Source organism: Drosophila teissieri, chromosome 2L, assembly GCF_016746235.2.
Source record: "Drosophila teissieri strain GT53w chromosome 2L, Prin_Dtei_1.1, whole genome shotgun sequence".
NCBI lineage: Eukaryota > Metazoa > Arthropoda > Insecta > Diptera > Drosophilidae > Drosophila > Drosophila teissieri.
In genome coordinates this window covers 11614921-11642326 of record NC_053029.1, presented here as the reverse complement: position 1 = coordinate 11642326, position 27406 = coordinate 11614921, and the positions used below count along the sequence as shown (strand labels likewise).

The following is a 27406-nucleotide window of genomic DNA, read 5'->3' as shown; positions in this document are numbered from 1 at the left end:
GAAATGTAATAATTCGCCGACGGATGACGTCACGTCCTATGTGGTCATTAGCACTCCAGAGGCGCACTAGGGGGTCCAATTCTACCCCTGAAAGAGTTGGTAAAATCCGTGACAATCGAATGAAATTAATACACAAATTTCAGCACTTAAAGATAGAAAGAAGACTACACATTGGGAAACCCCCTAAAAGATAACTCTAGATACGCCCCTGGTTCCAGTTTTCTGCTCTCATATGACTAATTTTGGCATTGTTATTGCATAAAATTCGCATGGCGTCATCATCATCAACGCGTACAACTACAAAGCTCGCAGAGATCGTTAACCCCAAAGCGGAGACCTAATACCAGGCACAAGGTCGCCTCCCGTGACCCCCTCCCCAAAGGGGGGTCGCCATTCGATGATGCAGTTTGGTTGCCAGGCGGCGGCTGAACATCTGTCTCAGAACTGCAAATGGTGAAAAAGAAACCTGACTGGGCTTGGCCTGGCTTTATATCTACATCTTCAACTCCAGCCACTGCCACAGCTCCTTCTCGTTATATGTGATGATGTTCCCCCGACTGAAAAGAGTCTTCTACCTTGCGCGCTAATCAGTGACCGGGGCTGGTTTTTTATATACAGTCAGGTACCTGAAGTAGCGCGCGTGGTGCCAGACATATATCTTCATCGCCAACCATATAAATAAGCCAAATGCTCGCAGGCGAGTCCTCCAAAGAAATCCCATGTGTATCAACTGTCTCCCATGTCTATTGTACTTCATCAGGTGCTCTGGTGTAGCCCGTAACCCGGCACATGTTGAAGTACACTCAATATGAGGCGATTTGCATACGAAAGCGACCGATACAAGTGTTTAACAGACTACCTGAATTAAAGATAAATAATATATTAAAGTACACTTTTTCATCAATTTTTTTTTTTATAAAACGTACGTAATAAGTTGTTCATTACGAATAAAATGATGGCTTCTTGCAATATGTTTGTATGTGTTACTTTACTTTAATTGGAAACATATGTTTTAAAAAGGGAACAAAAAAATTATTATTATAAGAATTTAATTTTATTGAGGAAATACATCTTACATTAAATTGTGTGATTTATTCAGTCGTCCAGTTATATATTCTTTTGAATACAACCTCCTCAAATTTCCAAACAGGTTGTGGGCTTTCGTATAAAAATAGAATGTTTGTGCTCCGAAATAAATAATAACAAACCGTCCATCATCCATGATGACGTATTTTGCGTATATAATCTGTGAGAATGTTGGCAGTTCTTCATAATTAAGTTCTAATTTAATTGTATTTGGCAAAAGCATTTATAACATATGGGAGCTACATTTATAATAATCTTTTATTTGGAAGCTTTTTCGTAATTTTTGCCTAGTGTGCAAGGTGCATAAAGAACTATCGAAATGCTGACTATTACGAAAAAAGTGTGACCAAACGCGACACACAGTCACGGTCAAAAAATACCCGTTATCCAGAAAAGCCAAATATCCAATTGGAAAATTAAAACAACTTTCTAAAATAGTTACTGTTTAAAACCATTCCATGAAGAGAAATATGAAATGAAAATGGGATACGAACTTAGCAGGAAAATTCAAGGTAACTACAAATTACTACTTACTTACTGGTTCATATAAAAAAATAGCATACGGGATTATCCTTTCAATACATTTTGATACCTCTGAATATTGGTGAATATTTTTTGAAAATAAATTCGCCGGGCTTTTAAAAGTATGTTTCGGTATTTCGAACATCGCATGGGCATTTTTTGGCGTTCCAACTGCGTTCACACTGACCTCCGTAAGGTTATCGGCATAATTTTGTGAATTCTCGACTTTGCCGTTTTTCGACTCGATTCTCTCGTCAAAATTCCGAAAGACGCGCCGCCATTAGATCCACTACACTCACGCGCGTTGCCACAACAGGATTTGGATTAGAATTAACCGGGCTGATCAACGATAAAGTACGAATATGCTGCGCTCCCTTGCAACAACACGAAACGAACTCGGGGCCCTTCGCTCCGTGCTCCTGCGATCGAATAACGCCACCTATGTCCGCCGATCTGCCGGAAATGTGGTGGTGCGCGCCCTCAGCTCCCAGCTGATCAACTCCCGGAATCTCCAGAGCATCAGGTAAAAATCCCCCAATCTTCCCACATATCTCCCCGCTTACGTTGAGGTTAGAAATGGTTGTGTAATATTGCAAAATGCGTACCACTGCAGCGGGATTTTGTGGGGCCAACTGTGGGGAGGTCGATGATTGACAGTCCCGTGTCCAACTATTTAGCATCCATCTCGTATTCCCCAAAAACACACGCACACACGCATGCACACACACTCATGCGATTTGCGTGTGTGGTGCGTGCTCCACTGCTGATTTGGTTTATGGCCAAGGTCGAATACACGCTTTCCTATATCGCATGATGCGTGATAGTGTTTCGGCTGGTTCAGCTGATAAGCTGGAAAATTCCGTTTAATGATTTAATGGGTCACTCTTTTCGGAAGCCATTGTTTACATCTGACGAGTGGTCGATTGAACGCCTAAATGTGTAGATATGTGTAGATAGTAGCGGAGTGTGAATACGTAAACAACAACAAACTAACAGCTGATCGCGCGGCCATAAATTAACCCATGCTAAATGCTTTCATTAAACTGAAAAGGTCAATTAGTAATTATAACAGGTCATACAAAGATCACACCCTTAAGAACTAGAAGTAAATGATGAGCTATACATGTACATACCTACATTGCAAAATAAAGCCCCCTAATAATTATGCAATATTACTAAACGATTCTTCATAATGAATGTATGCATATGCATTACCAGTGCAACCCACTTTTAAAATCAAACTTGAAACTAAACCAGTTTTCTTTCACGATCACGCAGGTCAAAACTTAACACTAGCCAGTCACCGGTCACATGGAGCTACAACTTCGCCCGCGCCTATGCCAACCTTCCGGAACACATTAGGGTGCCACTGCCTGCGCTGTCCCCCACCATGGAGCGCGGATCGATTGTCAGCTGGGAGAAGAAGGAGGGCGACAAGCTAAACGAAGGTACGTATGCTACACACCTAAATACCCGAATGCCAGGATCGAATTCATGATGCCCTGATTTTAGGTGACCTGCTGTGCGAGATTGAGACGGACAAGGCCACCATGGGCTTTGAGACGCCCGAGGAAGGCTATCTGGCCAAGATTCTCATCCAGGGCGGCACCAAGGACGTTCCTGTGGGCCAGCTGCTCTGCATTATTGTGCCAGACCAAGGCAGCGTAGCTGCATTCGCGAACTTTAAGGACGACGCGGCCGGCGCACCACCAGCTGCTCCAGCAGCAGCTCCAGCGCCCGCAGCAGCAGCACCCCCACCACCACCCGCCGCAGCTCCAGCGGCCGCTGCGCCCCCACCAGCTCCCGCCGCTGCTCCAGCTGCAGCAGGTACAGGCCGTGTGTATGCCAGTCCCATGGCCAAGCGACTAGCCGAGGCACAACAGCTGCGTCTACAAGGTTGTTTAATCCCAACTAATGCCACTCTTACACGCATCCTATCCCCTTTCGCTCTGCATGCGTCACCTGACTAAAATCCATCATAATCATTTGTTACAAATAACACAAGCTCCCAGTTTTACTATCCAAACACACACCCTTCCATATAGAGCCCTTTGTCCAATTGTTACATTACTAATACGCGGCTTTTGTGTGCAGGCAAGGGCAGTGGAGTCCATGGCTCAATTAAATCTGGTGATCTTGCAGGCCAGCAAGCGGCAGCCAAGCCAGCTGCTGCAGCACCTGCCAAGGCCCCCAAGGCAGCTGGAGCCCGCTATGAGGACATCCCGGTGACCAACATGCGCGCAGTGATTGCCAAACGCCTGCTGGAGTCCAAGACCCAACTGCCTCACTACTACGTCACCGTGCAGTGCCAAGTTGATAAGGTGGGTAATCTCTAAAATATATTCACTTCGAAATAAATACAAACTATTTTGATTTAAATGATTGCAGCTCCTGAAGTTCCGCGCGAAGGTGAACAAGAAGTACGAGAAGCAGGGTGCACGCGTCTCTGTGAACGACTTCATCATCAAGGCGGTGGCCATTGCCAGTCTTAAAGTTCCCGAAGCGAACTCCGCCTGGATGGACACAGTAATCCGGAAGTACGACGACGTCGATGTCTCGGTGGCCGTCTCCACAGATAAGGGACTGATTACCCCGATTGTCTTCAATGCCGACCGCAAGGGAGTACTGGAGATCTCGAAGGATGTCAAGGCGCTGGCAGCCAAGGCGCGCGACAACAAACTGCAGCCCCACGAATTCCAGGGCGGCACCATCTCGGTGTCCAATCTGGGCATGTTCGGTAAGAGATATATACATATACATTAAATCTGTGTTGAACTTGCTAATAATTATTTTCTTCTTTCACAGGTGTGAACCAGTTTGCCGCTGTTATCAACCCTCCTCAGTCGTGCATCCTTGCCATTGGCACCACAACGAAACAATTGGTTGCGGATCCGGACAGTCCCAAGGGGTAAGTTCCAAATAAGATGAAGCAATAGCACAATAATACTAATACTATGATTGTGTTGCAGTTTCAAGGAGGTCAACTTGCTGACCGTCACCCTGAGCGCCGATCATCGTGTTGTGGACGGTGCTGTTGCTGCCAGGTGGCTGCAGCACTTCCGCGACTACATGGAGGATCCTTCCAATATGGTATTGTAAGCGGACAGGCACGACCCATCACATTTAGAGACTCCAACGAAAACAAAAAGGATAACAAAGTTAGCATCCTCTCTTTAAGCGAGGAGTTTCAGTCGTCATGCAATATGTAGATGTGTGGATTCTAATCGGTGTTACATATGTAAAGTTTTAAATTTGGATTTAACTCATCACTTTATCACTTATATATATATATAGAAATTAAATTGTGTAATATTTGATGTAGTTATGATGATGATGGTCACAATTGTTGCCATGATTATGATTGTAGGAAGAGTACACAAAATACTTGAATGATATTCGAATTAACCCACTCACCGAGCTGTAAATTTCCGTTTGATATGCAAAACGATTTGTATGCTTTGTTCGCATATGTTGATCATGATGGAGTATGAAAATGGAAGTAGTTGAAAGTCCAAAGACGCGTTGAATAAACCCAAAACACTCACATGAACTAGCCAATTCTTAAATAAAATCGACTTTTATTTTCATAATAAAGGTGGGGGATTTTCTGGGAGTGCCCAGTCTAAATTTGACCACGATTAGGGGCAATCAGTTCTTTATCGGCTATATGCCATAGGAAATGTCTTCGGCTGCGTTGGCATAACTACAAGTTGTGTTTAATTGACCAGTTTTGGCATTTATACTTCTAGTGCTTTATTTATTTAGCGTTCTAGAATCTAACAATTTTGCAACTAACAAAATTTTACTTAACGTTTATCATCCCATGAGGTCAACTCAAATGTCTTCAACACTCAGTAGTAAGATTATAGACATTTTTTCCGTGGTTTATAGTATTATGTAACTAGTTTATTGCCAAAATGTTACGAACTAAGCAAACACATGTTGAAAGTATTTACAAGCATAAAGTTAAGCTAATGTCAGTAGGATGCGAGTGTCAGTGGGTCATTGAAATGGGGCAATCACCACTGGGCGGGGCCCAACTGGCTCCACTCGGCCACATACTGGGCCTGCTTTTCCAGGGCGGGGAACCACTCGACGCCGCCGTAGTCGATCGCGGGCAGAGTACCCTTGTAGTTGGCGGGCAGGACGGAGGGGTCGAGGAACTTCTGCAGGGACTTCATGTCACTGCCGTGGAAGTGCATCTGTTGGAAGAAAAGTATTTAATGAGTAAGCATATAGTCTAACTAATAGCAGATAAAGGCATTTATGTAGCCTACTTTTGCGGGCAGAAGGACAAAGTGCTTCCCCATAAAGAGTAGTCCTTTTTACTTACCCTGCTGTTCAGCTTTTGCTTGACGAAGGGCTTGAAGAGCGACCAAACCATGTTGAAGATGAACGGCTGCTTCACGAAGTGCACCTCCTTCATGCGCAGGGGCATCGCCTCCTGGATGAATGTGAGCAGTCGCTTGGAGAAGCTCGGCGACAGGGCCTTCACCTGCTTCATCGACAGTCCCTCGAAGTCCATGATGCACACCACGCCCCTCACCTGGGTCTCCTCCTCCAGCTGGGCGGCAAGGTGCACCATGTAGAGCATGCGGAACATCTCATCGCTGGTGATATCGCTGGGATCCCAGAGCTTGCCACAGTTCACGATCAGCACACGGCGACCCTTCTGGTCGCAGCTCTTGAGCACGTTGATCACACTGCCCTTCACGAACTTCTCCTTCACCTGCTCGACCAGGAGTCCTCGGACCAGGGAGGCGTACTCCTTGCGGAAGGTGGCTGTGGTTTTCATCTGAAATTCATTTTCAAATTAGTATAGGCATCCAACTACTAGTGCAGCTAATGGAAAACTTTGATATTGATATTGCTAGTTTATGGGGTATACATTATAATCGGAGCCATTGCCTCTATAAATCTTTGAACCGATGACGCTTACTTCTTACGGAAGTAGTCATTGAGCCTCATCTATTGGCAGGTGTGACATGGCTAGATTAGAATCCACAATCTATAAGGTTGTGACCATTGGCCAGAACTATAAAATGCCCATATAAGTTAGCGGCTTCCTATGATGATAAATTAAAAATGGCGAACGTTCGATTTTTATGGCCTGATTCAGGCATTCTTCTATAAGTCATTGAACACCCTACATCCTACATGCATAAAGAGAATCCGATCGAATCGAAATCGAAGTCGACTACGCTTATCAGGGGTTTCTTTGCCGGTCAGAGAGTTCAAAAGCAACAAGTTATCAGCAGACGGGTACTGAAAGCGATCTTGTTGTTGGGTTTTATTTCAGATCGCATGTTGCTTCTTTTACAATATCCCATATATTATATTTTACCTAGACCATAAATGAGGTGGCCACTTTCTGGGGAAATTTTAATGCAACCGTTTAAACATTTATAATGCTAGATAAATAGGTAACAACATGGCATTCTACTTATAAGCGGATGCAATTGATAATTCATTGATACTTCCCAAACTTGGACCAAAACTTCATTTTTTATAGTTCTTATGCATATATTTAATTCCCCCCACTACCTAGTGCACTTGTGTGAACTTCGGTTATAGACCCCATTTTTAATAGCTCTGGATGACCGATGTTTGCTGGCGATAAGACCTGTTCGAATAGCTCTATACATTTGATAATCCCTCCAGTGTTGAAACAAATACGGAGACACTTGTGCTGCCGGCGTTGATAAGCAAAAGCCATTGAATTGTGTTTCTAAGGCGGTCAATTCATAGTATACATAGTATATGCCTGCGATTTGATTAGAGCTTCAGATGCATAATAAAATGAGGTGTAATGGAAAGCGATTATTATTAACATGAATTGGATATAGCTATACAATTTTGCATATTCTTTTATGGTTTCCCTTTTAAGTTTTAGTTAACACTTTTAGTTTTACTTTAATGGGCAGATTACCATTGTTGATAGGAGAATTTTTTAACATTTACGGTTTCTGTTTTTTAGGAATGACTAACGGCTTTGAATGTGAGCTCCGATTTATATTGTATTTAATTAATATCAAGAACCATAGAAACTGATCGCTTGTCCAAGTATTTAATAATGGCTTATGTCTTAAGCATTTGATAAAAATCAAGTAATTGTCTATAAAAATGAATTGAAGCATAGGAAACTTTCCATTTACGTGGGTGGTGAAGATAAAATGGGAATAGAAATTGGGAATAAATTGGGACTGCATTGCTGACAGAGTTTGGCATTATCACTGGATCACACTGAACTGAACTGCTGTCATGGTACGCACCTTTTCGAGGGCTCCTTCGGGGTAGAAGTGGCAGGCGCGCAGGAAGACTGTGAGGAAGGCGTCGTCGTCCTTGTAGTTCAGCTCGGGCGTGGCCTTGAGCAGCTCCCGGAGCTTGAGGATGGCCTCCGCCTTGACCTCTTCGGTTTCCCGGAGTTCCACTCGGGCGATTTCCACGGTCTCCGGCTTCAGATAGCCCAGGCGCAAGTGGAAGGCCTCCTCGGCGATATCGGTGGCAGCCATTATGTCGGTTGGGAGTTTTGTTTTTATGTGTCGGGGCCTGCGTGTTTGGATACGAGAAATGCGTTTTGTGTTAGTCTTTCTGATCACTGATTGCCAGCGAAAATTGCAGCTTAATTTGGGGGGTAATTTGGCACCAGCACTTTCGGATCGATTTGTTTGAACAATCTGGCCCGAACATTCGGGCTAGTAATGTTGGTTTATTGTTTGTATTTTGTATTTCTTATTGGTATTTACCTAAGGCGAAGTCACTTATATGGCGGTATTCACTTATTGAGGGTTTTGTCAGCGTTCTATAGTTTTGCTTCCTCGCGACTCGTGCGATTCGAGTCAACTGAATTTCGGTTCGCCTTTGGAAACCCTTGTGAGTTAACTTCTATATTATATATCAGCCGAACGACAGCTTCGACTTCGACGTCGACGTCGATGATAAAGTACGCCGTGGCAGAGGCGATCGCAGTCGTCTTGACGCGACTTCCATTTTCATTCCTTATCTTCTAGACTAATGGCGCTCAGCGAAATACTCGTACAGTAATAACAACAACAGTAATCAGAAAAAAAAGGTCACCAATCCGGCTGTCAATCACCTTACGCCTTTAACCCTCCGGCATCTCCATTGAACCCCCGGACGTCTAGGCCTGAATTCCGACTTTCGACTCCGTTCCAAGTTTTTGGTAGTTTCGTCATTGATCGTGATGTTTACACGCGCCCGGCGTCATGAACCTCAGTTCAAATTACCTTTACCTCGAACTTACCTTAGCTACACTCCACTTCGCACACTCAGCATGCTCAGCGTCTGGGGCACGTAATAAAAAAGACAAATTTGTACAAAAAGAGCATAAATATCAATTAGCAACGAAAAAAAGGTTGAACCAGCCTATTGACAGCGGAAACAGCGCTCTGTTTTATAGTACCTCTCATAATACCCGTAAGGCATTAAGATAATGCGGATAATATTGCTCTGAGATACCCTATGACTAGGTAGATGTTTCTTTATAAAAATGTTGATTAGCATTCATTTTGATGTTATATGCCCTTTTGTAATGAAATATTCATAAATACTATTACTGTTAAATATATTGTTAGTTATAATATTAAGACGTCGTATGTCTTGCTTTACATCAACCAAGTTAACCCTTAACAGGTAGTTCTTACAGGGTATGCGAACTACTTTCGACTAAAGTCCAACGCGGAATTCTTGAGTGATAACAGCCGCCCAAAAATATTCTGCTTCCAGGGCTATTATCGAATGTTTCATGTTCTACTGGAAAAGAAGTGCCTACCATTCTAATCACAGCTCATAATCCTTATCAGCGGCAGCGCTGCCAGCGTCGATATTCTATCTCTTTCGGTTTCTTTCACTGTGAAATATTGTTTTTATTGCCAAATCTACGCTGGGTGGTTGGCGGTAGGTGGGTGGTGGGGGTTGGGCGTTGGATCTTCGTCGTTTCACACCTTCGGGGCATTGAATCGGTTCGAGGATCGTGAATAGCGACCCGTTATCGTTGTTAGCCGCTTTTGTTGCTGCATTTCATATTGTTATTATTGGTACGTGATCGGCTCTTTATTTTGAAATTCATGTTCCAAACACAAAACCCCTTTGGCAATATCGACTTATACGTGTTCTTACACACTTCAGTACAGTGAACCCTCTACAGCAACTACCTTTTGAAAATAATATTTAATTATTGTTCATAGCAAGTTTACCATAAATGCATATTTCTAACAATAGGCTATTAAAAACTATATTTTTATATGTATATAATATTAAAATGGATAAAAATATAATATTAAATGGATAGATCACTTATATTAAAATAAAAATTGCTAAAACAAATGCATAAATTACATGTACTAGTTCATGTTTTCGGTAAAACGCTGTATCTATAAGAAAGAGTACTGTGTTCTGCAACTTCCCATAAAGTGTAGTCATAGGGCAAAGTCTTCACTTTTGATACGATTTGTTGTCAAAGCTCAACGTAGTCGTAGTCGCCAACCAGCTACTATTTTTGCTGTTGTTTCTTTGTTTTCGATTTCGCCCATGTGTTCGACATGTTTTTGTTATTGTTTTCACTTATTTGTTACTAAGTTGCCGAGCTCCTTAGTTCATTCTTTCAGGCTGTTATTGATACTGCCATTGGTGCTGCATCAGCTGGTTTATTGAGCTTCTGTTTTGCTTTTGTTGATGAGCATTTAAATGCGTTCAAAAGATTCAGATACTTGTTCGGAGTGTGCAGGTTCGATTGACACTTTTATTTGCCCACGGAAAACATTCAAAAGATTCGATCAACAAACTTATCTCGAGTCGCACAGATGTTAGGAAATTGGCATGTAGCAAATTTCACTCAGTGACTTGCTACTTTTTTAAATAAGGAATATAGAAAATAAATGATTTTATTTTTTAGGAATATATTTTTGTACGATTTCAAGCCACCCTGGATTATGAGTTTGAAATTTAACCGATTTAGTGCACAGTAAATTTCTTTTTATTAAGCCCTAATTTTTCCAATATGAGTCTTAAATAACAAGGTATAAGTTTGAATTCAAAATAAGAGATTTATTGGGTTATATTGAACCCTAGAAAGACCCATCGAATCTCGCTTAATCCAAGACCTTTATCTTCGAGATTCAGTGATAAGAAATTACTAATCGCGATAACTTGCCAGCGCATCCGTTGATAACTGAAAGTCCCCAGCGGAGAATGCCGAATACCTTAGGCGATAAGTTCCAGATAATGTATACCTATTATGGACACATGTTTTAAAATAATGAGGGTAAGAAGGTTCAAGTTGAATTTCGAACATCTGAAGAAAGTCAGCTAGTTTGGCCGGTGAGCAACTGTAACCAGATACCTTAAGTAATTACAAAGCAACCTGCTCAAAGTGCAATAAATTGAAAGAGCATACGATTGATCGATGTCTTACCAGAACTCATGCACTGAACCGGACGAAGTTTACCAATCCAATCGGGCATATGTCGAGCTGATTCCCCAGTTCGACTTTGATCCTCCAGTAATAGTAGCTGACGTCGGAAGTGCTATAGCGACAAAGTGCAGCCAGAGCCAATAAATGTGTGTCATCTGTGATGAAATATTGGCATTGAGGAAATATTTACGAGGGAAAACCGTAGATGAATAATCTGGTGGTTTTTCAAAATGGATAAAACCTTTTTAGCTAAAATAATATAGCTATTCGCAAGCATTGGGATTTACGAGCATTTAAAAATATTTTGGCTGGACGCTAGACAAGGTTGCGAGAACTTTCACCTATGATAGAAGAGTACTAGCATAGTAAAGTACTACAAATGGTTTATTAGCTGTCTGGGAAGGTCATTTAAGGTGTGCGACTATTTCCTTTAAATATATAATTTAAAGTAATTAAAAAACGGTTTAGGTGGGCCAACATGGTTTTAGGTATTATAATTGCCTTTTAAAACCCTTATTTACTTGAAATGTTCCTATTATAAGAGTCATGCTTACACGTTGCGTATACGTGATTTGCTGCGTATACGTAATTTCGAAGTATGCATCATTAAATGGATACACTTCACGCCGGCTTAAATTTACAATGTCGGAAGTAGTTTTTACGTATTCTTATTCATATCTTCATAGCTCGCCTTGTTTATATAACAAAGTTAAGTAATTAATCAACAAGCTATTTGTCGCTCAATACCTGGTCATTATCTTTATGGCAAACCGTTTTTTTCCCCACATACGGCCATAATTTAGATAACTCAACCTGCGAAAAATCAGCCCCAAAAGGTAGCGATGATAACGAACCTGTTGTTTGGCTAAACAAGAAAACTGCAAGCATGGCCAAATGAAGCACAAGAATTGGCCAAGAACAAATGCTATGAACTTCACCCGGTGGCCCTGAAATTGGCTAAAGAAAGTTGAGTACATCAGCTGCGAGTGCTGCCATCAGCAAATTGTGTGAAGCACTCAAAGAGGTAAAAATAATTGCAGCTATTCAAGCGTGGTTAACGCTCGCCCCCAGGGGTTCCACCTTGGCTAATTGATAGATTGACACGATCTGATATTAGCTGATAGAGAACGTGTTTACTACTTCAAAGTCAACAAGTGGGAGCTTCAAAAAGTTCGAGGTTCGGTTCCTTGGTTGAACAAGTTGGGCTGCAAGCTGTCAGTCGGTGTTGGAAAGTGTCGAAAGGGATTAATAGGGTTTACGACATATCCATATAAGGGTTTCTACATTCATTTTACCAAAAGTGTGCTCCGAATCAAGTTGACTTTTCCTAATATCTACATCAAAACTAAATGTTTTAAAATTTCTAGATAATATTTTGCTCAATTTCTAATCAGCATGACTGCTTTAAAATATAAATAGAAATACAAAGAATTACTTTTAGTCAAAATGACAGAGCTTATTACACATGAACATGATTTTAACGAAGAAGTTAGTCCATAGATTACAGATGTTATAAAAAAAGGTGTATTCTTGTTATTTAATACAGACATCAACATAACATTTTCTAATATATTACTTTTAAATGAATTAAATTAATTTAAGAGAATTTTGTGTGAAGTGAAAATGCGTAATTCTAGATTTAAGACAATATATTTATTATGATTCTTTTTTAAGTCCTGCTGAATGTTTCCTACAAGAGGCGGTTACATTTTTGAAAAGCTTTCCGCTTGAAAATCTAGTGGGGGCTTGAAAAGCTTTCGCAGTGCTGGAAAATGCCCCCAAGAGACAGCTTTCATTCGGCTCTCTCGTTTTGTTCAGCACTCGCCGTAGCCGTTTTATTGTCAAGCTTGAGTTGGCCAGTTAATTAATAACAAGAGCTCGAGAGCGTTCTTCAATCTCAGAGATGTTTTGACCGCGTTGCCATTTGGACGTCGCCGCATTTAACGCATTTTGTGCCGCCAAACTTTGTACTCGCACCTGAAACTTCGCGTCCTGTGCGCATAGGAAAATCGAATTCAACCCCCACTAACTCCACCGCCCCTCCTCTTCCACTGCCTTTTTTGGCCAATTGCATAAAGTTTGCCAACAGTGAAACGTGAAATCTCTGAATTTACCTTTGCAAAAATAAAAAAATAAACGAAAAACCAAAAACAAAAAAACGAAATAAATTGAATATCTCCGTGCCGTGCGAGGCGTGTAATTTTGTGTGTATTTTTGCGGTGAGTTGGTAAGTTGCGTTAACAACATTATGCTCCATAGAAAGCACATTTTGGGCATTGAGTTCGTGGATTTGTAGTTTACTTTTGCCTTTGGGCAATATGCGCATGCGCAGCTCCGTTGACACACTTTCTGCCCCCAACCAACCGCACCTGGTTTACCTGGCCAACATGCCCCACTAGCAACTTATGGCTCTCTTGCTTTTGGCCATAAAAACAATTACCACTTGGCTGCATTTCGTCAGCGCGTGCGCCGCGATACCTCGATACCGAACTCGATGCCCGCCCTCCCCATGCGATGGTCATCCATATATCCCAGGGTATTACCATTCATAATCTCCGCTAGCTCACCACTTGGCACTCCAATCACCGATCTGTCGGTAGCCGATAATATCGGTGGGGCGGCTAAGTAAAGTGGGAATTGCCTAAGGCAGATGAGCGGGCGACTCGCTTATTGCACCATTTGAGTGTGTAGTGAGTTGTGAGTAGTGTGTGAAAATGTGTGGTGCCAAATTATTCAAGAGCTGCTACGCTGTGGCAAGTGAAGTCGTTTTGAATGGCGCACAATAATGGAACAAAATGGTTACTCTGTCGTTTTTTGTTTGGCATTTTGTTGCAGCCGCGTTAGAGTGTGGTAATTTGAAACTATTTTAAGTGTGCATAGTTAATGCAGGGGTACAGCTTAATGAACCATTTGAAATTGTTAGTAACAGTATGCACAGTGCTATATTCGAAATTTAAATTGCTAAATTAAGCCGTTGAAAATTGTATTCGAAAGCAATATTCAGGTGCTTGTTTCAATTAAGTCTATGTACTAAAACTGGGATTTAATTTTCAAGTTATTTTTTATGTAGTTTGTAGCAAGGATCCAGGTCTTGGCAATAAAATTGAAACTCGTCCAACGGCGTCCATTATAGCGTGGTTGTACTGTCACCTTCATAATGCATGCAAATGTAACACAATTGAAATGCAAATTGAGGCATCGTGCTTATGTCCCTTTCGCACCCATCGCGGTGACTATTTTCCGTCCCGCTCCATCTGGCTTTAATTTCTGTTGATTCACGGGATCGATGGTCGCAGTTTATAAATATTTCAGACCTCAATCAGCCGACTCAGTGGGCAATGAAAACATTCGCTCTATTGACACTAAAACATTGGCTGAGTTTATATTGATTTGCACCCATTAACATAGCCATTTGGTCAACTTATTTGGACCTCCTATTTAACCATTACAAACTCCGCTTAATTCTATAACCACATATAACCATATAACCAGCGACCTTGTGGTTCTCAGCCGCCGAAAAAATAAGTGAACTCAAAACCAGTTAAACATCTTTCGGCCGATCGTCTTGTGTGTGGGCATGAGATTTACCCAAATTGTTAACATTTTGTCAAGTGAAGGAAACACCAGAGACTTGCGAAAATATACAATGAGCCGTTATTGAATCTGGAAATTTGCATACCTCTGAATACTTCTCTATTCTCCACTGGCTTCGTACTTGGCAGCGAAGGCGAATTTTTACGATCGAGTCTGTTGATTTTGGCATTGTGAAAGAAATCGAAACCGGCTATTCCTGCTCCTCGAGAATCATTCGAGTCGGGTATTTATTTATCTTTTGACTATCCGGTTCAGTGGGTGAGCCAAGAAGTGCAGGTGCTTGCTCGTAATATCATTTGCCTACTGTTCATTGCATAGTTCATGTTTTTCCCGAAAGGAGGTGGAAACTGCATTGTGCAACAGCTCATAGTCAAACTTTAGTATACACAAAGCTTAAATTTTCCTTAAGCAATTGAATAAAAATGCCATTATACCCATACCAGTTATACATATTATACGAATATATTGAAGTTGAAATTCCAGCATGTACAAGCTTTTAATTTTCCTTAAGTTACATTCTAACATATTCACTTCTTATATAGGGTTGTTGAAAGTTCAAAAGTCAGTTACTACCCTAAACAGGTAATTCTGTACATTCCCTCGCCTTCAGCTAATTTGAGCCCGATTTGCATTTAATGTTTTGATCGCTTTCATTGATTGGCTTACAACCGGCTAATTGCTATGAAATCACGCATGTTTATCTCATTCCAATAAAAACGAGTCCTCCACTTAGCCCAATAGATTGATATGCAAGGCACGAGAAGTGCTCGTACATTCGACTTTTGATCAGAGCTGACATTGTACTATATACACCGTATTCACCAACTGGATTGACCCATTTAGAAGTCAGGGGCGAGACTAAGCCGATAGCAAAGTGGGCTGTAATCAATTTATTAGCTTGATCATTTCGCTTATAGCCCATGCTGTTCAGTTTTAATAAACTCTCGTTTAAAGCTAAGAGTTTGATTGATTAATCGTGTAGTTAAGCCAGTGTACATATACTTTTCACATTGCTAAGTATAGTGGTTTGTAGATACAATTTAATTGAACAGTTTGTTTTTACGACATACAACTAACATTATTTTATATTTCTTTTGGCATGTTTATGTCTTATCGCTTTCACGTTTTGTAAAAACGATATAAACTTGCCGCTGAATCTGTCACGGAAACAATGGCTATAGAAAAGTCGTAAGGTAATTACGCCAAGGGTATTTTAAGCTTCGGATTTTCTATTTTTATTTTTTAGTGACTTCAGCTTAGCAATTGCTTCGTCATCAGTGGCGCTGCAAAATGGTAAAATGCATAAAGAAAAACAGCGATTTGCATCTAATAGCCGGCTAGTTGACGGTTTTGACCATTTTTCATATGACTTGTTTATTTATGCATATCATGTTGCCTCTGAGTATTGAGTGCATTCATTTTTTCTTATTATAAAAGCAGCATTGTTTTGTTTCTTTTTTCTAATACTTGAATGCCGGGCAGTTAAGTTGGATTTGATTAGACAGCACTGTGTTTTTGGGATTACTTCCATTGTTTGCTAATCTATATACAATAATAGCTCGTTTATATGAGTGGACATAAGCCGATTAGACGTTCAAACTTAATTTGAATGTTCCTTTGTTCTCTTTCTTCGGGGTTGCGATACTAGTTATCAGCTTATTTAACCGACCGACTACTACTGGATTTGTACCCAATTGCACATAATTTCCGCTCGCCAGTGACAGTAAGTGAAACGCCTCAGTTCGATTCGGTTGGGGCTGGGCCAGTGAAAGGCCACCAAAGTTCAAGCAGATAAAGTGAAATAATACCCAGTGGAGCTCAATTGTTGAGGCAGGTGAAGTTGGGGCACATAAAGCCAGCTATTAAATGAGTATCGCACGGTGCACGACGCTAATTATTTGTTTGCGTCACACTTTGATCGACTACGGTTGGTGGTTTTCCCTCAATGGAAACCTCAGATTCTGCCAAAAGTGCATCCGGGAGGCTGGGTTTACAGTACACTGTTGTGGGTCATAAAAAATAAACAGGGTTCACAATTAAGGTAGCTGGAAACGGGTTTGCTTGTGGTTGAGGTATTGGTTTTCCTGATTTCACTCAAAATTGAGCAGCACAAAATTCCCCTTTGTTAAAGTCTAGAAGTTATTTATAAATCAAAATGAAATATCCGCTGCTGTAGAGTTCAATAACTATAGTGTACAAAGGTTTATAGTTGTATAGTTTATAACATAATAAAAAAAATTCCATTAAGACAAAGGACCGTCTAAATGGGATACCGGTTTTTGGCTTTAACTTCCCTTTTGAGGAATACTAATTGAAGCAAGGCAAACTAGTTTAAAAAGGCATAAAAACTGGGAATATTTTTCAAGGATGCGTTCGATGACTTGTGGTAGAACTAAATACCAAGGTCCATGAAACTCGTTTTTTATAAATACTTTAAAAATATATATAGATAAAAAGTTGCTCATATGCAGGATATTCCCTACCTAAACCACTATAATTATCAGTGGAAGTATATACATTCATTTTTTAAACGTGTCCCTGAAGCTCAAGATCACTTTAAAGAAAAAACTTTGTTTAACTTGATTGCTCCCTACTCAACCTACATATCTTAAAACTGAAAGAACGATAAAAACCGTAGTCGATTAAAGCTGAGTCACTATGATTCTGCCTCATGAGTGACTAAATTGAAATTTTTCCCTAAATGCAAAGGCGCAAACAGAATGGTATTAAGTCACCGAACAAAGTTCATTTCCTCGCACTTAACACCAATTCGCTAGTTGTCAGTTAATGTGGCAAAGACTAAATAGAACTTTGCTATTTAGTTTTCCTGTAATAAACGTATTAGCTTAAATTGAGCTGAAACTTGAGTAAGTTGCACTTACGAATGTGTTATTTTTCGACCTATTACTACATGATATTAACCCTTTTCCTGTAGTTGAAGTAATTTACCTGACATTTTGCGTGCGGTTAATTGTGAATTATTTTACTCACGAAACCTGTGCCAAGGAAATGTCTCAAAACCCAGGTTACCAAGATTTGGCGCAATTTATTTTTTTATTTTTGCATGTCACACCCAAGTTTTTGTCGCTCATTTTCCCACTTTAATTGGATTTTACAACATGAGACGACAAGATTGACCAACAAATTAGTATGCGCATAACTTTATGGGCTGTTGAACTCCACGGCAAAGACCAAGTCAAACACAAAGCCCCCAAATAAATAAAAGCATAAATTACCCAAGATTCATTGACGAAATTTCTGGAAGCCACGAAAATCGAAAAGGCGCAACACATTGCCGACATGACAAATGCCTATTTTGACTCGAAGTTTTTCTAGTCTTCGACTCCAATCTACTATACGAGTATATAGTAATAATAATAATATCAAACAATCTCTGCTCTTGACCTTGACTTTTACCTTCATTCGCGTTGACCGAACAAAAGAGTCAATATCAAAAAAACGTACTAATTGCTTTGAATCATAAGAGCAGCAGTAAATCAGATTTAATGGCCAACACCGATTCGCACTACTCTGCGGCTCACTCCACCGGCCAGGTTCAGGTTCTTTAACTTCTCGACTTCGAGTTTTCGACTTTTCGACTTTTCGACTTTTCTGTGCCATTGTCAAGTCCTTCATGACAGGGCACATACTCGTAGATCACAAGTGCTACGTCATCGAGCCGATTTTGACCAATTTTGCTTTGCTAGCCACCAAGGTGTTGCCAAGTCGTCTGCGAGCCAAACAGGCGAGACACGTACTTCTCGATATGTATCATGCATATAGCTCTTTATACGAGTGTTCAACTGCGACTGCAGACGCTAGGAAAATCCAAGAAAAAATGGCAAAGTTTTTATGTTCTAAAAAATGTATTAACTACTGCAAGTTACTACCAAACGACTGTAAACGGCAGGAAAATGCAAGAAAAATAGTAAAGTTTTTATCTGTTCCAACAAACGTAATAACTACAAGTTGGTGTTAACTTTATGAAGCTGTAAAAATCTCTTAATGGCTTATTCATAAAAAATTTAAATTAGCTCTTTTGCTCTTTGCTGGTGGTTTAAAGACTTGACTTAGTTTTAAGCACTTTTACTAAAATTTCACTATATACAAATTATTAAAACTTGCAAATAATTCAATTCCGTTTGAAAAATCATGATAAATGATCAAAGAAGTAGCAAACGCCCTGACCGAGTTCCTATAACCTTTGCGGTGAGGGTATCCAACGAATTTAGCCGTTCGACGCACGTTTTGCGACCAGTTTTGGGCGCTATTGTCTATAAGTCTATCTATCAGTCTATCTGTTTCTATATCTATATGTATTTACCCGTTTGTCCGGCGAACTCTTCTTCCGTTGTGGCGGTTTTCGGCGATTTTTGCCTATGAAGTTCAGCTTTGAGTCATACATAAACATCGAGGTGTATATATTTATATATATATTAAACAGTTTCATTGGAGCGAGGCATTGAACTGTTGCCGCTTTTGCTTTTGCTTTTGGTTTTGCTTTGGCGTTTTGGCCCAGCTGCGGAAGTAACCCAGTTGTGCCAATCGCGTTGAGGAAATGGTTGCCAAACCACTCAAAATGTTTGAGCCGAGACCAAAACAACTTCATTCTCGTTCGCAGCCTGAACCGGTGAACAACCAGCGGCAGATCACGGCATCCAGATCTTAGATCTCAGATCTCAAACCACATCCACACAATGGGCAAGGCAGAGTGCATTAGCTACGATGAGCAGCAGTTGCCCTACATCGATCTGGGATCGGCACAGATCCGCATGGAGAAGGAGGCGGCTCCGGAATGGGCACTGAAGAAGGCGCAGGACGAGCTGCGCGAAGTGCCCGGTGTCAAGGAGCAGGCCATCAAGGACCTCAGGGAACTTATTCAAAGTGGGTTTATCACTATTATACTCTGTGGTAAATGCAATTAACCAAAAAAACTACTAAATTATAGATGAAAAGTACCTGAACCTGCCGCTGGATGATGAGTATATGATGATGTTCCTGCGTCCCACCCATTACTATCCAGACAGTGCCTTGAAAAGGGTAAGAACTTTTTGTTGTCTGCTATCTAAATTAATTATTAATATATTCCTATATAATACTTACAGCTCAAGAACTTTTACCACATGAAACTGAAGTACGGAATCGCGTGCGAGAACATAATCCCCAGCAAGTTGCGAAACGTTTTCGAGGCAAATATTCTGAATTTGCTGCCCTCAAGAGATCAGCACGGTCGTCGCCTTTTGGTGCTGGAAGCTGGCAGTAAGTTTCGTTATTTAAACAGCTTTAAAATGACTTTAAATAAATTGATTTGCCATAGAAAAATGGAAGCCATCGCAAGTGCCCTTGGTGGATCTGTTCCGCGGCATCCAATTGACCGTACTGGGTTCCATGGTGGAGCCCTACTCACAAATCTGCGGCGCAGTTGTGATCATCGATATGGAGGGTAATCAATTCTAGACATTAAATGCCAATTATACAATTAATTAATACATATTAATCACTTTGCAGGGCTGCCACTTAGCCACATTACACAGTTTACCCCGTCGTTTGCGGCCATGTTGCTGGATTACATTCAAGAATGCATCTGCATGCGTTTGAAGGCAGTTCACATAGTGAATAATTCATACATATTCAACATGCTCTTTGCCATCTTCAAGCCATTCATTCGCGAAAAGCTGCGCAAGAGGGTGAGTTCTAAGAAGAACGATTTGAATTTATGCAGTTTTGTTATAATGAATTCCTATTTTGAAGATCTTCTTCCATGGCAAGGACTACAAGTCGCTAATCTCACATATTGAGGCGAGTGCCTTGCCCCCGAAATACGGTGGATCTGCCACATGGGAACTGCCACCCGGCAAACTCCTGGGCGAATTCTTTGAGTGCTACTCCAAGGACTACGAACGTAAGATATTCTCAACCATCCGAATCAAGCTTTGTAGTCTAACAACTTCGATTTATTTTCAGTTGCTGACAGCTATGGTTATACTGAGGGCTACAAGATGAAGAAGTAATAGTACAAGGGACATTCCAACACTATCTTTCCATATCCGCACAATCCTCACCTTCCCCTTTCGATTCGTATTTTAGTCACTTAAGTTGGGTCATTTGTGATATTGCAAATATTGTCGTACGTTAAGTAATAGTCTCTTTGCCCTTAAAATGTAAGGTTAAGAAAATTATACACCACAATTGAAATGGTCACGATTCAAGCTCATGAAATAGGCATTAAAGTTGATACCATGTGTACTATATATTTTGTATAATTGTTATTGAACTAATAAAGATGAAAAAATTGTTCAAATTCAAAATAGGCGTTGTGAACTTTAATACAATAAAAATAGTAAAGAGCATTAGATATTTGGATAGGGGTTACCCACCTAACCCACTAAAATAATCATTTCGTTTTAGTTGGAGATTTTATTTGACACGAAAGCCATTGGTCAAGAAATTATTTTAATACAAAACATAACTAATAACTAAGGAATGTAAAAAGAGTATTCGTTAGCTAAGCGAAGGCCGCCCAACGGTTCGACTTCGGAGGCTATCTAATCTTTGGCATAGGCACGGGAATGCTTGCAATTTTCAGTTGGGTGTTTTACAGTGTTACAGTGTCACTAAACTATGAGCTACGACTAAAGCACTAGGACGGCTTAACTATCTAGATGGCGTTGATGTGTGTGGTGGTCCTGCTGGTTCAATCCTGCTTATTGTCGCTGATGCCTGTGGACGCAGTGGCCACACTTTCACCCGTCTGCGATTTGATGATCGTTGGCTTCCTTCCTTTTTCGAGCAGCGGCGAACTGTCCGGAGATCCTTTCACGCTCTTCTCGCAGACCAAAGTAGAGGCCTTGGACTTGAGTTCCTCAGCACTGGAGAACTGGGAGCGACTCTTGTACTGGCCATTCGTTTTGGTCTTGGTACTCAGATCGTATCTACGATGCCGGCACGAAGCCAATAGACTCTGCACCGGCGTCCAGCAGAGTAGAGTTATGCCCACCAGCAGGCAGATTCCGGCGAAGATTTGTCCGGACAGCAGGACGATGGGCAGCACCTTCAGTTGGTCCGCCATCTCTGGAGTGATTCGTACTTTCTGCTCAAACCAGATGAGTGGGAAGAATATCCTTGGTATGCCAGTGTACAAACTGATGCCTTGGATTGGCTCCACGAGCATGTTGACTTGAAATCGGGCAGCCACCTCCAGGGGAATACCAGTACTTGGCTGCACCACCATATAGAACTCGTGATCCTTCTGGTTGGGACTCAGGCCCTCCACCTGATCCACGAAGTAGGGATCGCCGTTGAAGAAGTGCGGATAGGACATGAACACAGGAGATCCAAAGCGACACGAACTGATGTTCATCACTCCCGAGGGAACACATTGGCCACCACAATAGCAAAGGTTCTCGGGATACACGGTGCCTGAAACATAAATCTATAATATAATAGGTACTCGCGAGTTAACCAACTCGTATCAAGTCTCACCATTATCTACGGATCGAGGTCCGCCGGAGAATTTGTAACCCTCCAGTCCTTCAACATCCATGGTTTCCACATAATCCAGCGGAATCGTTCGGCACATGTCGGGTGTAAAGAGGCCGACACTATCGCCGGGTTTCAGATGCTGTGGCTGGAACTCCCCGGCAGAGCCATTCGTCATTCCGCAATAGGAGTCAAAGAAGCCAGTGTTCTCCTGGTAGTTCCACGAGTGCATCTGACCCAATTTTGTCAGGTGATCGGCGCCAGTGAAGACATTGAACACTCCCGTGAGATCGGCGCTTCCGTTGCGCGTGTAGAACCAACCGAACTTATCGAATGGCACCTTCACCTCATCCCCAAAAATGGGCATGGCGATGGCCACGTCGATCATGGCGTCATTGTAGCCGGTGAAGAGGAGTTCGTCGATCGACTTTTGGACGGACATTTCGGCGCCGTACATCTTCAGACCCACGTCGACGAAGGAGCGCTTAACTGGGGGCCAATGTTTGGCAGTGGCGGCGGCGGACTGAAATATATATTATATTATAGGTTATTATATAAGTACAGGGTATGAATTCGTGGGACACTCACCAGGGCCACAGCATTGAGGGTGGTAATCTCATCGTCCAGACTGCCCTTACTGCCCTCCGCATCGAAGTAGAACAAGCTGCGCCTGCGATAGCTGACTGATGCGTTTTCCGGATGCCAGTGGATGTCCACCTTGTCGGGGCGCTCGGTAAAGCGGTAGGGACCCACCTGCTCCAGAATGGGCTTGGTGGAGAGGTTGCCGAACTCCTCCGGATTCGTCCAGTTGTACAGGTAGATGTCCAGACTGAGATCCATGGGCGGACTCTTCCAGCTGTCGTAGACACGTGTGTCGGGGGCCAGTGCCATTTCCTGCCGAAGAGCAGAAGCCGCAATTGGCATTAATTGAAAATCTCAACGAGTTTTCCTCGATCTCTGACTCGCAGCAATTAAGAGGCGGCAGTTTTCCTTTTTGCCTTTGCCTCTCAATTGGCTTTAGCCACTAATCAAATGCAGCTGGCCGGGCTAACACTCAAGTGAAGTGAATTGAAATGAACCGAGCCCTTGTCGATATAAAGTGGGATTACCTTTTGCATGATCCAATCGAACAGATCCGCCCAGAACATGCCGCACAATATGCCAAATAGTCCCAGGCAGAAGCCGAAAATGCCGATAATTAATTTGCGATTACTTTTTTGGCCCCACATGGCGCTGTTTTGTGTTCTGGGCATGGCTCCCGCTGGGCGACAGTGTGGATATCTAATGGGCCCTGTAATGATATGCAAGTCATTGAAACACCAGTGGAAATAGATAAATTGACAGGCTAATAGACATTTGCAAACAAGTAAAAATGGATGAAACGGGCGCACTCATAAATATAGTGCAGAATTAACTTATTCTGATAGGTTTCCAATTATAAAAATATGTAGAAAATGTAAAGCAATATGTAAATGTAATATAACTTCTGTGTAGCGGAAAATAAGATTTATTTTGTCTTATTTGATTTTATTTTCAAGCTTATATATACATATGATAGGAACTATATTAGGTCTTATACTCATGAACAAAGTTAGTAACTTATCCCTAAATTCGTGTTGCCTACTTTCAGGCAGCGCTGGTAAAAGTTTAAACAATAAGCATGTAAAATTAAATCTCTTATTAACAGATGCATCAAGTGTCATATTTATATACGTATAAGTATGACGAACAAAGAAATGCCCAACAAAGAATTGAATACAAATAAAATGCAAAAAGCGCAGCACTTTATTGAGTGACGAATTCCCATAGCGTCTATTTTTATCAATATAATTGAATCAATTTAAGCAAAGCGTGACTCTCAATTGCTGTTTACACTCATGTAGACTATACTAAGCCGGGTAAGTACATATACATATATAGAGAACTATAGTCGAATCCCCTATCAGCGGTGATAATTACAAAGCTTCCACCGACACTCTACGATGATGTGTTTTAATTAGTTATGATAGTTTCAAGTTTGTTTGTAAGAGTTACGTGTAATTATCAGTATCATTTCACAGCTAACATGCATGAATATGGATGATATTATATGATAGGATGCCTATAGCAGGCCTTCACTGTAGTCCGATAAGCGGATGCTGAACTCCTAGGTAAACGGACCCATGAGGAAGCCACCGACAATTGAGGAAATTGAACTGCACTGCACTTATCGCTTATCGGGATTGCCATCCCCTGGCAATTACTCGTATTTGACCAATCTGCCCAGAGTTCCCATCACTTCAGCATAAATATTGCATACGAGTATGTACAATGTTCATACATATGGCACAGGTTCGCATCTCTGTGATATATCGTCATAATTGAGTCTATCAATTGACCCCGCAGTGAGCTATGGTTGGGTCTTTGACACTTTGCGTTATTGCACATGAATACGAGTGGCAATCTATATACATATATGCCCATATATGTATAAATGATTATTTGGGAGCGTGTCAGTTCTGTTCTGGTGTCTGGTAAATTGATATGATTATGTCTTTTGAATGATGAATAGCTGTCGAGCATTTGTCGGCGCCTTTTTATTGTCTTCACAATTACACAGAAGTGGCTTTTAATTGAAATGGACGTTGGACAGGTGCATCGCGTGGAGTTCATCCCGCATTTCTCACATAATTCAATTAGATCAAGAGATCTAAGAGATATTTTTAAAAGTGTATAAAAATAGTGTATTTAATTTACGGCACGAATATCTTTGATAGTCGCTCTTGAAGCTGGAAACCTCCACACTGAATAATTGCGTTTAATTAAGCTTTAATTTCGCTGGCCGCGATATTTGATTCATTATTAAATTGGGCACTCTCGTGTCTTTCTCTCTGGTTCTTGATCTTGTATATTAACATTTTTATGAATGCTCCGAACGCTTTATTCATACTTTATGCAAATGCATCGAGTACACTGAACTCAGAGCTCAGAAGTGGAGTCACATCAAAGGTGAATGCGTTTTGAAACATTCTAGCAAGAATCACATAATAACTGCCTCTTTTGGGTGCACTTCAATAGTGCAAGTGCACTTGATATGAAACGGAAATTCCAAGTGCTAGTCAGTCACAGTTAACCCGATACTTAAAGATCGTCTTCTGGATGTGAGCCAAGTCGACACCTTCTCAGATTTTCCTGCCATTTTCCAACCCCGTTTGACCACAAAGTCTGCCATTGAGATAAACCGCAACTCAGAGATTTTACGCAGTTCGCAAACAGAAACCTAAAGTCAGCAGTCATGTAATTCACATATGCTCAGTCGAGTATTTTGATAATGAGCTATCGGCATGTAATTCAGTTTTCGCAGCCTTCAAGTACGGAAATACCCACAACGATTTTAAACAAAGCCAAAAACTATAAATAAAGATTTAAAGTGTCGTCCCAATGGGCCAAACCGTAAATAGGCTTGGTATTTGCAAAGGTCCATGAACTGCAGAAAGTTATTTTCTTTCTGTTTATTGAACTTTAAGTTTGGTCTAAAACTGTCTCCTTTAGTATTCAATAAAGTTGCTTGAGCCCTTTGGGATTTTAAATTAATTCATTGTTAACAGATTAATTGATTTGATTTTAATTGGCCAGGTTGAGTTGAGTACTTAAGCAAAACTTAAATGAAAATGCTATTAGGGAATAGTTTCACTTAACTTGAACTATTTTTAAACGGGTCCCACGAGTAATTTGCCAACGAACAGCTGTTTTTATTGAGGATTCGCCAATCTGCGCATTGATTATTCAATTAGCGAATAGCTGGAAAATGATTGTAAAGTTTCTTTGGCTCTGAAGGTTTAGTAAATTGCATACAATAGGAACATTTAAATAAATATTGTAATAGGGCTTTAACAGTTGCGTTTTTCTGATTTTAAGACACAAATTCGTTCAATTCTATAATGTTATTTGAACAGTCAGTTTTCATTAAGGGATTTAAATCTATTGTCTTATGAAAGCACACGCAACTGCAATTAGTTAGAGGCAAGTGTATATTTAATTAACTTGAACTTTAAAAGGCCAACAGTTCGCATACGCAATATTTTGTTTGACACCACCGTTTAACAACCTAATATTTATATTTATATATGCGTTTTTTCATTTACCCACAAATAAACCGACAACATAATTTAACATCTCATTTTTGATTTGATGTAAAAGTACAAGCTACAAAGGCATAAATCGTCAACGGGGCGCATGCTTAATATTTGCCTGAGCAGCTGCTTCCACTGGGAACAGTCGATGCCCAGACTAATTTTAGACCAATAATCTCACAATCAACAGGTCGCCTCGTAGCCCAAGCCTGGAGCCCTTTGTTTTGCATTCCGACGCTCTTGTTTCTTCAAAGGGAAGCGGTACACAAAGCCAGTATAAACACAAAAAGAATGTACGAGTACGAGTATAATATACATGGGTTGTCACTGTGCATACTTATATATATTTGGACTTCTGTCTGGCGAATATTTTTCACTCTTGTCGAGTCGATTTCATTTAATGGCCTGTAATCTTAATAAGTCTGCCGGCGATTAAGCCAAATCAAGGCAAAACTGAATGCGTTAACGTTAACCAGGCATGAAGTGCGAACAAATTGCGTGATATTACGAAAGGAGTTTTCTTTGTTTTCCTTTTAGAGGCTCTCACTCACTTGACTTTTATTTGCTAAATAGAAACAATTCACAGGCTCTTCAATTTTTTGTTCTTTTTATTTTCGGTTGCGTTTCCTTGCGAGGAAATTGTAATTCGATAAGGATGTGGACAGAACGCTTGAGCACGTGGAGGATTTCTTTGCACAGATTGGATGGCCGGAAAAGTGGACGCGAGTCCCTATAGGAAATGCCGTTAAATGGTACCGCTTCGCCCGGCGGCTTCGATGCGACTGTGCGGCGGACTCTCGGCGAACGGACCGCGAGCAGAACGGAACGGAGCTGAGCGGAGCGGAGCGGTCTCGGCGGCCGACGAATGTCAGTCAAGTGCGGCACATGGAAATGGAAATGAAAATGGAATTGGGCTTGAGAAGAGCTCCGCGTATCCGAGCAACTGTGTGTATGAGTGTGTATCTGTGTGTGTGTGTGCGAGTGGGTGTTTGGGTTAATTTGCGCTTTGGGCTTTTCATAGTTGTGCCATTGAATTTTGAATTAAACAATATATAATCTGAAACCCGAGTACGACTTTAAAACTGTAAAGTGCATCAAAGTGAAGGAAGAACAGTGTCCCCATCTTTATTTAAATTTTAGCTATTTTATAACATTAAACCATTTTCTTTGACTTTTACAA

At 41.1% G+C, this 27406-nt stretch overlaps 4 protein-coding genes across 9 annotated transcripts; 2 read left to right on the top strand and 2 right to left on the bottom strand.

Annotated features, from left to right (window-relative positions):
- Window positions 1-1676: 1676 nt before the first annotated feature.
- Window positions 1677-4929, top strand: LOC122617721 (dihydrolipoyllysine-residue acetyltransferase component of pyruvate dehydrogenase complex, mitochondrial). Of its 3 annotated transcripts, none has more exons than XM_043793701.1 (7): window positions 1677-2131; window positions 2887-3056; window positions 3121-3504; window positions 3751-3929; window positions 3997-4345; window positions 4414-4516; window positions 4578-4929. In XM_043793701.1, exons 1-7 carry the CDS (start codon window positions 1971-1973, stop codon window positions 4705-4707), a joined length of 1476 nt encoding a protein of 491 aa, XP_043649636.1. In that variant the 5' UTR covers window positions 1677-1970; the 3' UTR covers window positions 4708-4929. The 3 variants fall into 3 exon arrangements, with proteins under 3 accessions (XP_043649636.1, XP_043649645.1, XP_043649628.1); XM_043793710.1 differs by having other exon boundaries at window positions 1678-2131; window positions 3121-3435; XM_043793693.1 differs by having other exon boundaries at window positions 1681-2131; window positions 3703-3929.
- Window positions 4930-5493: 564 nt separating this feature from the next.
- On the bottom strand, window positions 5494-8513 carry LOC122616885 (retinaldehyde-binding protein 1). Its single transcript, XM_043792472.1, has 4 exons — window positions 8355-8513; window positions 7881-8157; window positions 5942-6403; window positions 5494-5810 (listed from the first exon to the last, which is right to left on the bottom strand). The coding sequence occupies exons 2-4, from the start codon at window positions 8118-8120 to the stop codon at window positions 5628-5630; spliced, it is 885 nt and encodes a 294-aa protein (XP_043648407.1). The 5' UTR covers window positions 8121-8157; window positions 8355-8513; the 3' UTR covers window positions 5494-5627.
- A 4419-nt stretch (window positions 8514-12932) lies between these two features.
- LOC122612904 (alpha-tocopherol transfer protein-like) lies at window positions 12933-20943 on the top strand. Of its 3 annotated transcripts, none has more exons than XM_043786787.1 (8): window positions 12933-13260; window positions 19257-19519; window positions 19584-19675; window positions 19741-19894; window positions 19953-20078; window positions 20144-20322; window positions 20387-20537; window positions 20600-20943. In XM_043786787.1, the coding sequence occupies exons 2-8, from the start codon at window positions 19333-19335 to the stop codon at window positions 20644-20646; spliced, it is 936 nt and encodes a 311-aa protein (XP_043642722.1). In that variant the 5' UTR covers window positions 12933-13260; window positions 19257-19332; the 3' UTR covers window positions 20647-20943. The 3 variants fall into 3 exon arrangements, with proteins under 3 accessions (XP_043642722.1, XP_043642714.1, XP_043642728.1); XM_043786779.1 differs by having other exon boundaries at window positions 12933-13268; XM_043786793.1 differs by lacking the exon at window positions 12933-13260 and adding an exon at window positions 16386-16465.
- Window positions 20944-21050: 107 nt separating this feature from the next.
- Window positions 21051-27017, bottom strand: LOC122618401 (protein peste). Of its 2 annotated transcripts, none has more exons than XM_043794823.1 (5): window positions 26778-27017; window positions 23224-23405; window positions 22703-23008; window positions 22118-22637; window positions 21051-22054 (listed from the first exon to the last, which is right to left on the bottom strand). In XM_043794823.1, exons 2-5 carry the CDS (start codon window positions 23365-23367, stop codon window positions 21330-21332), a joined length of 1695 nt encoding a protein of 564 aa, XP_043650758.1. In that variant the 5' UTR covers window positions 23368-23405; window positions 26778-27017; the 3' UTR covers window positions 21051-21329. The 2 variants fall into 2 exon arrangements, with proteins under 2 accessions (XP_043650758.1, XP_043650766.1); XM_043794831.1 differs by lacking the exon at window positions 26778-27017 and adding an exon at window positions 26564-26716.
- Between the last annotated feature and the right edge of the window lie 389 nt (window positions 27018-27406).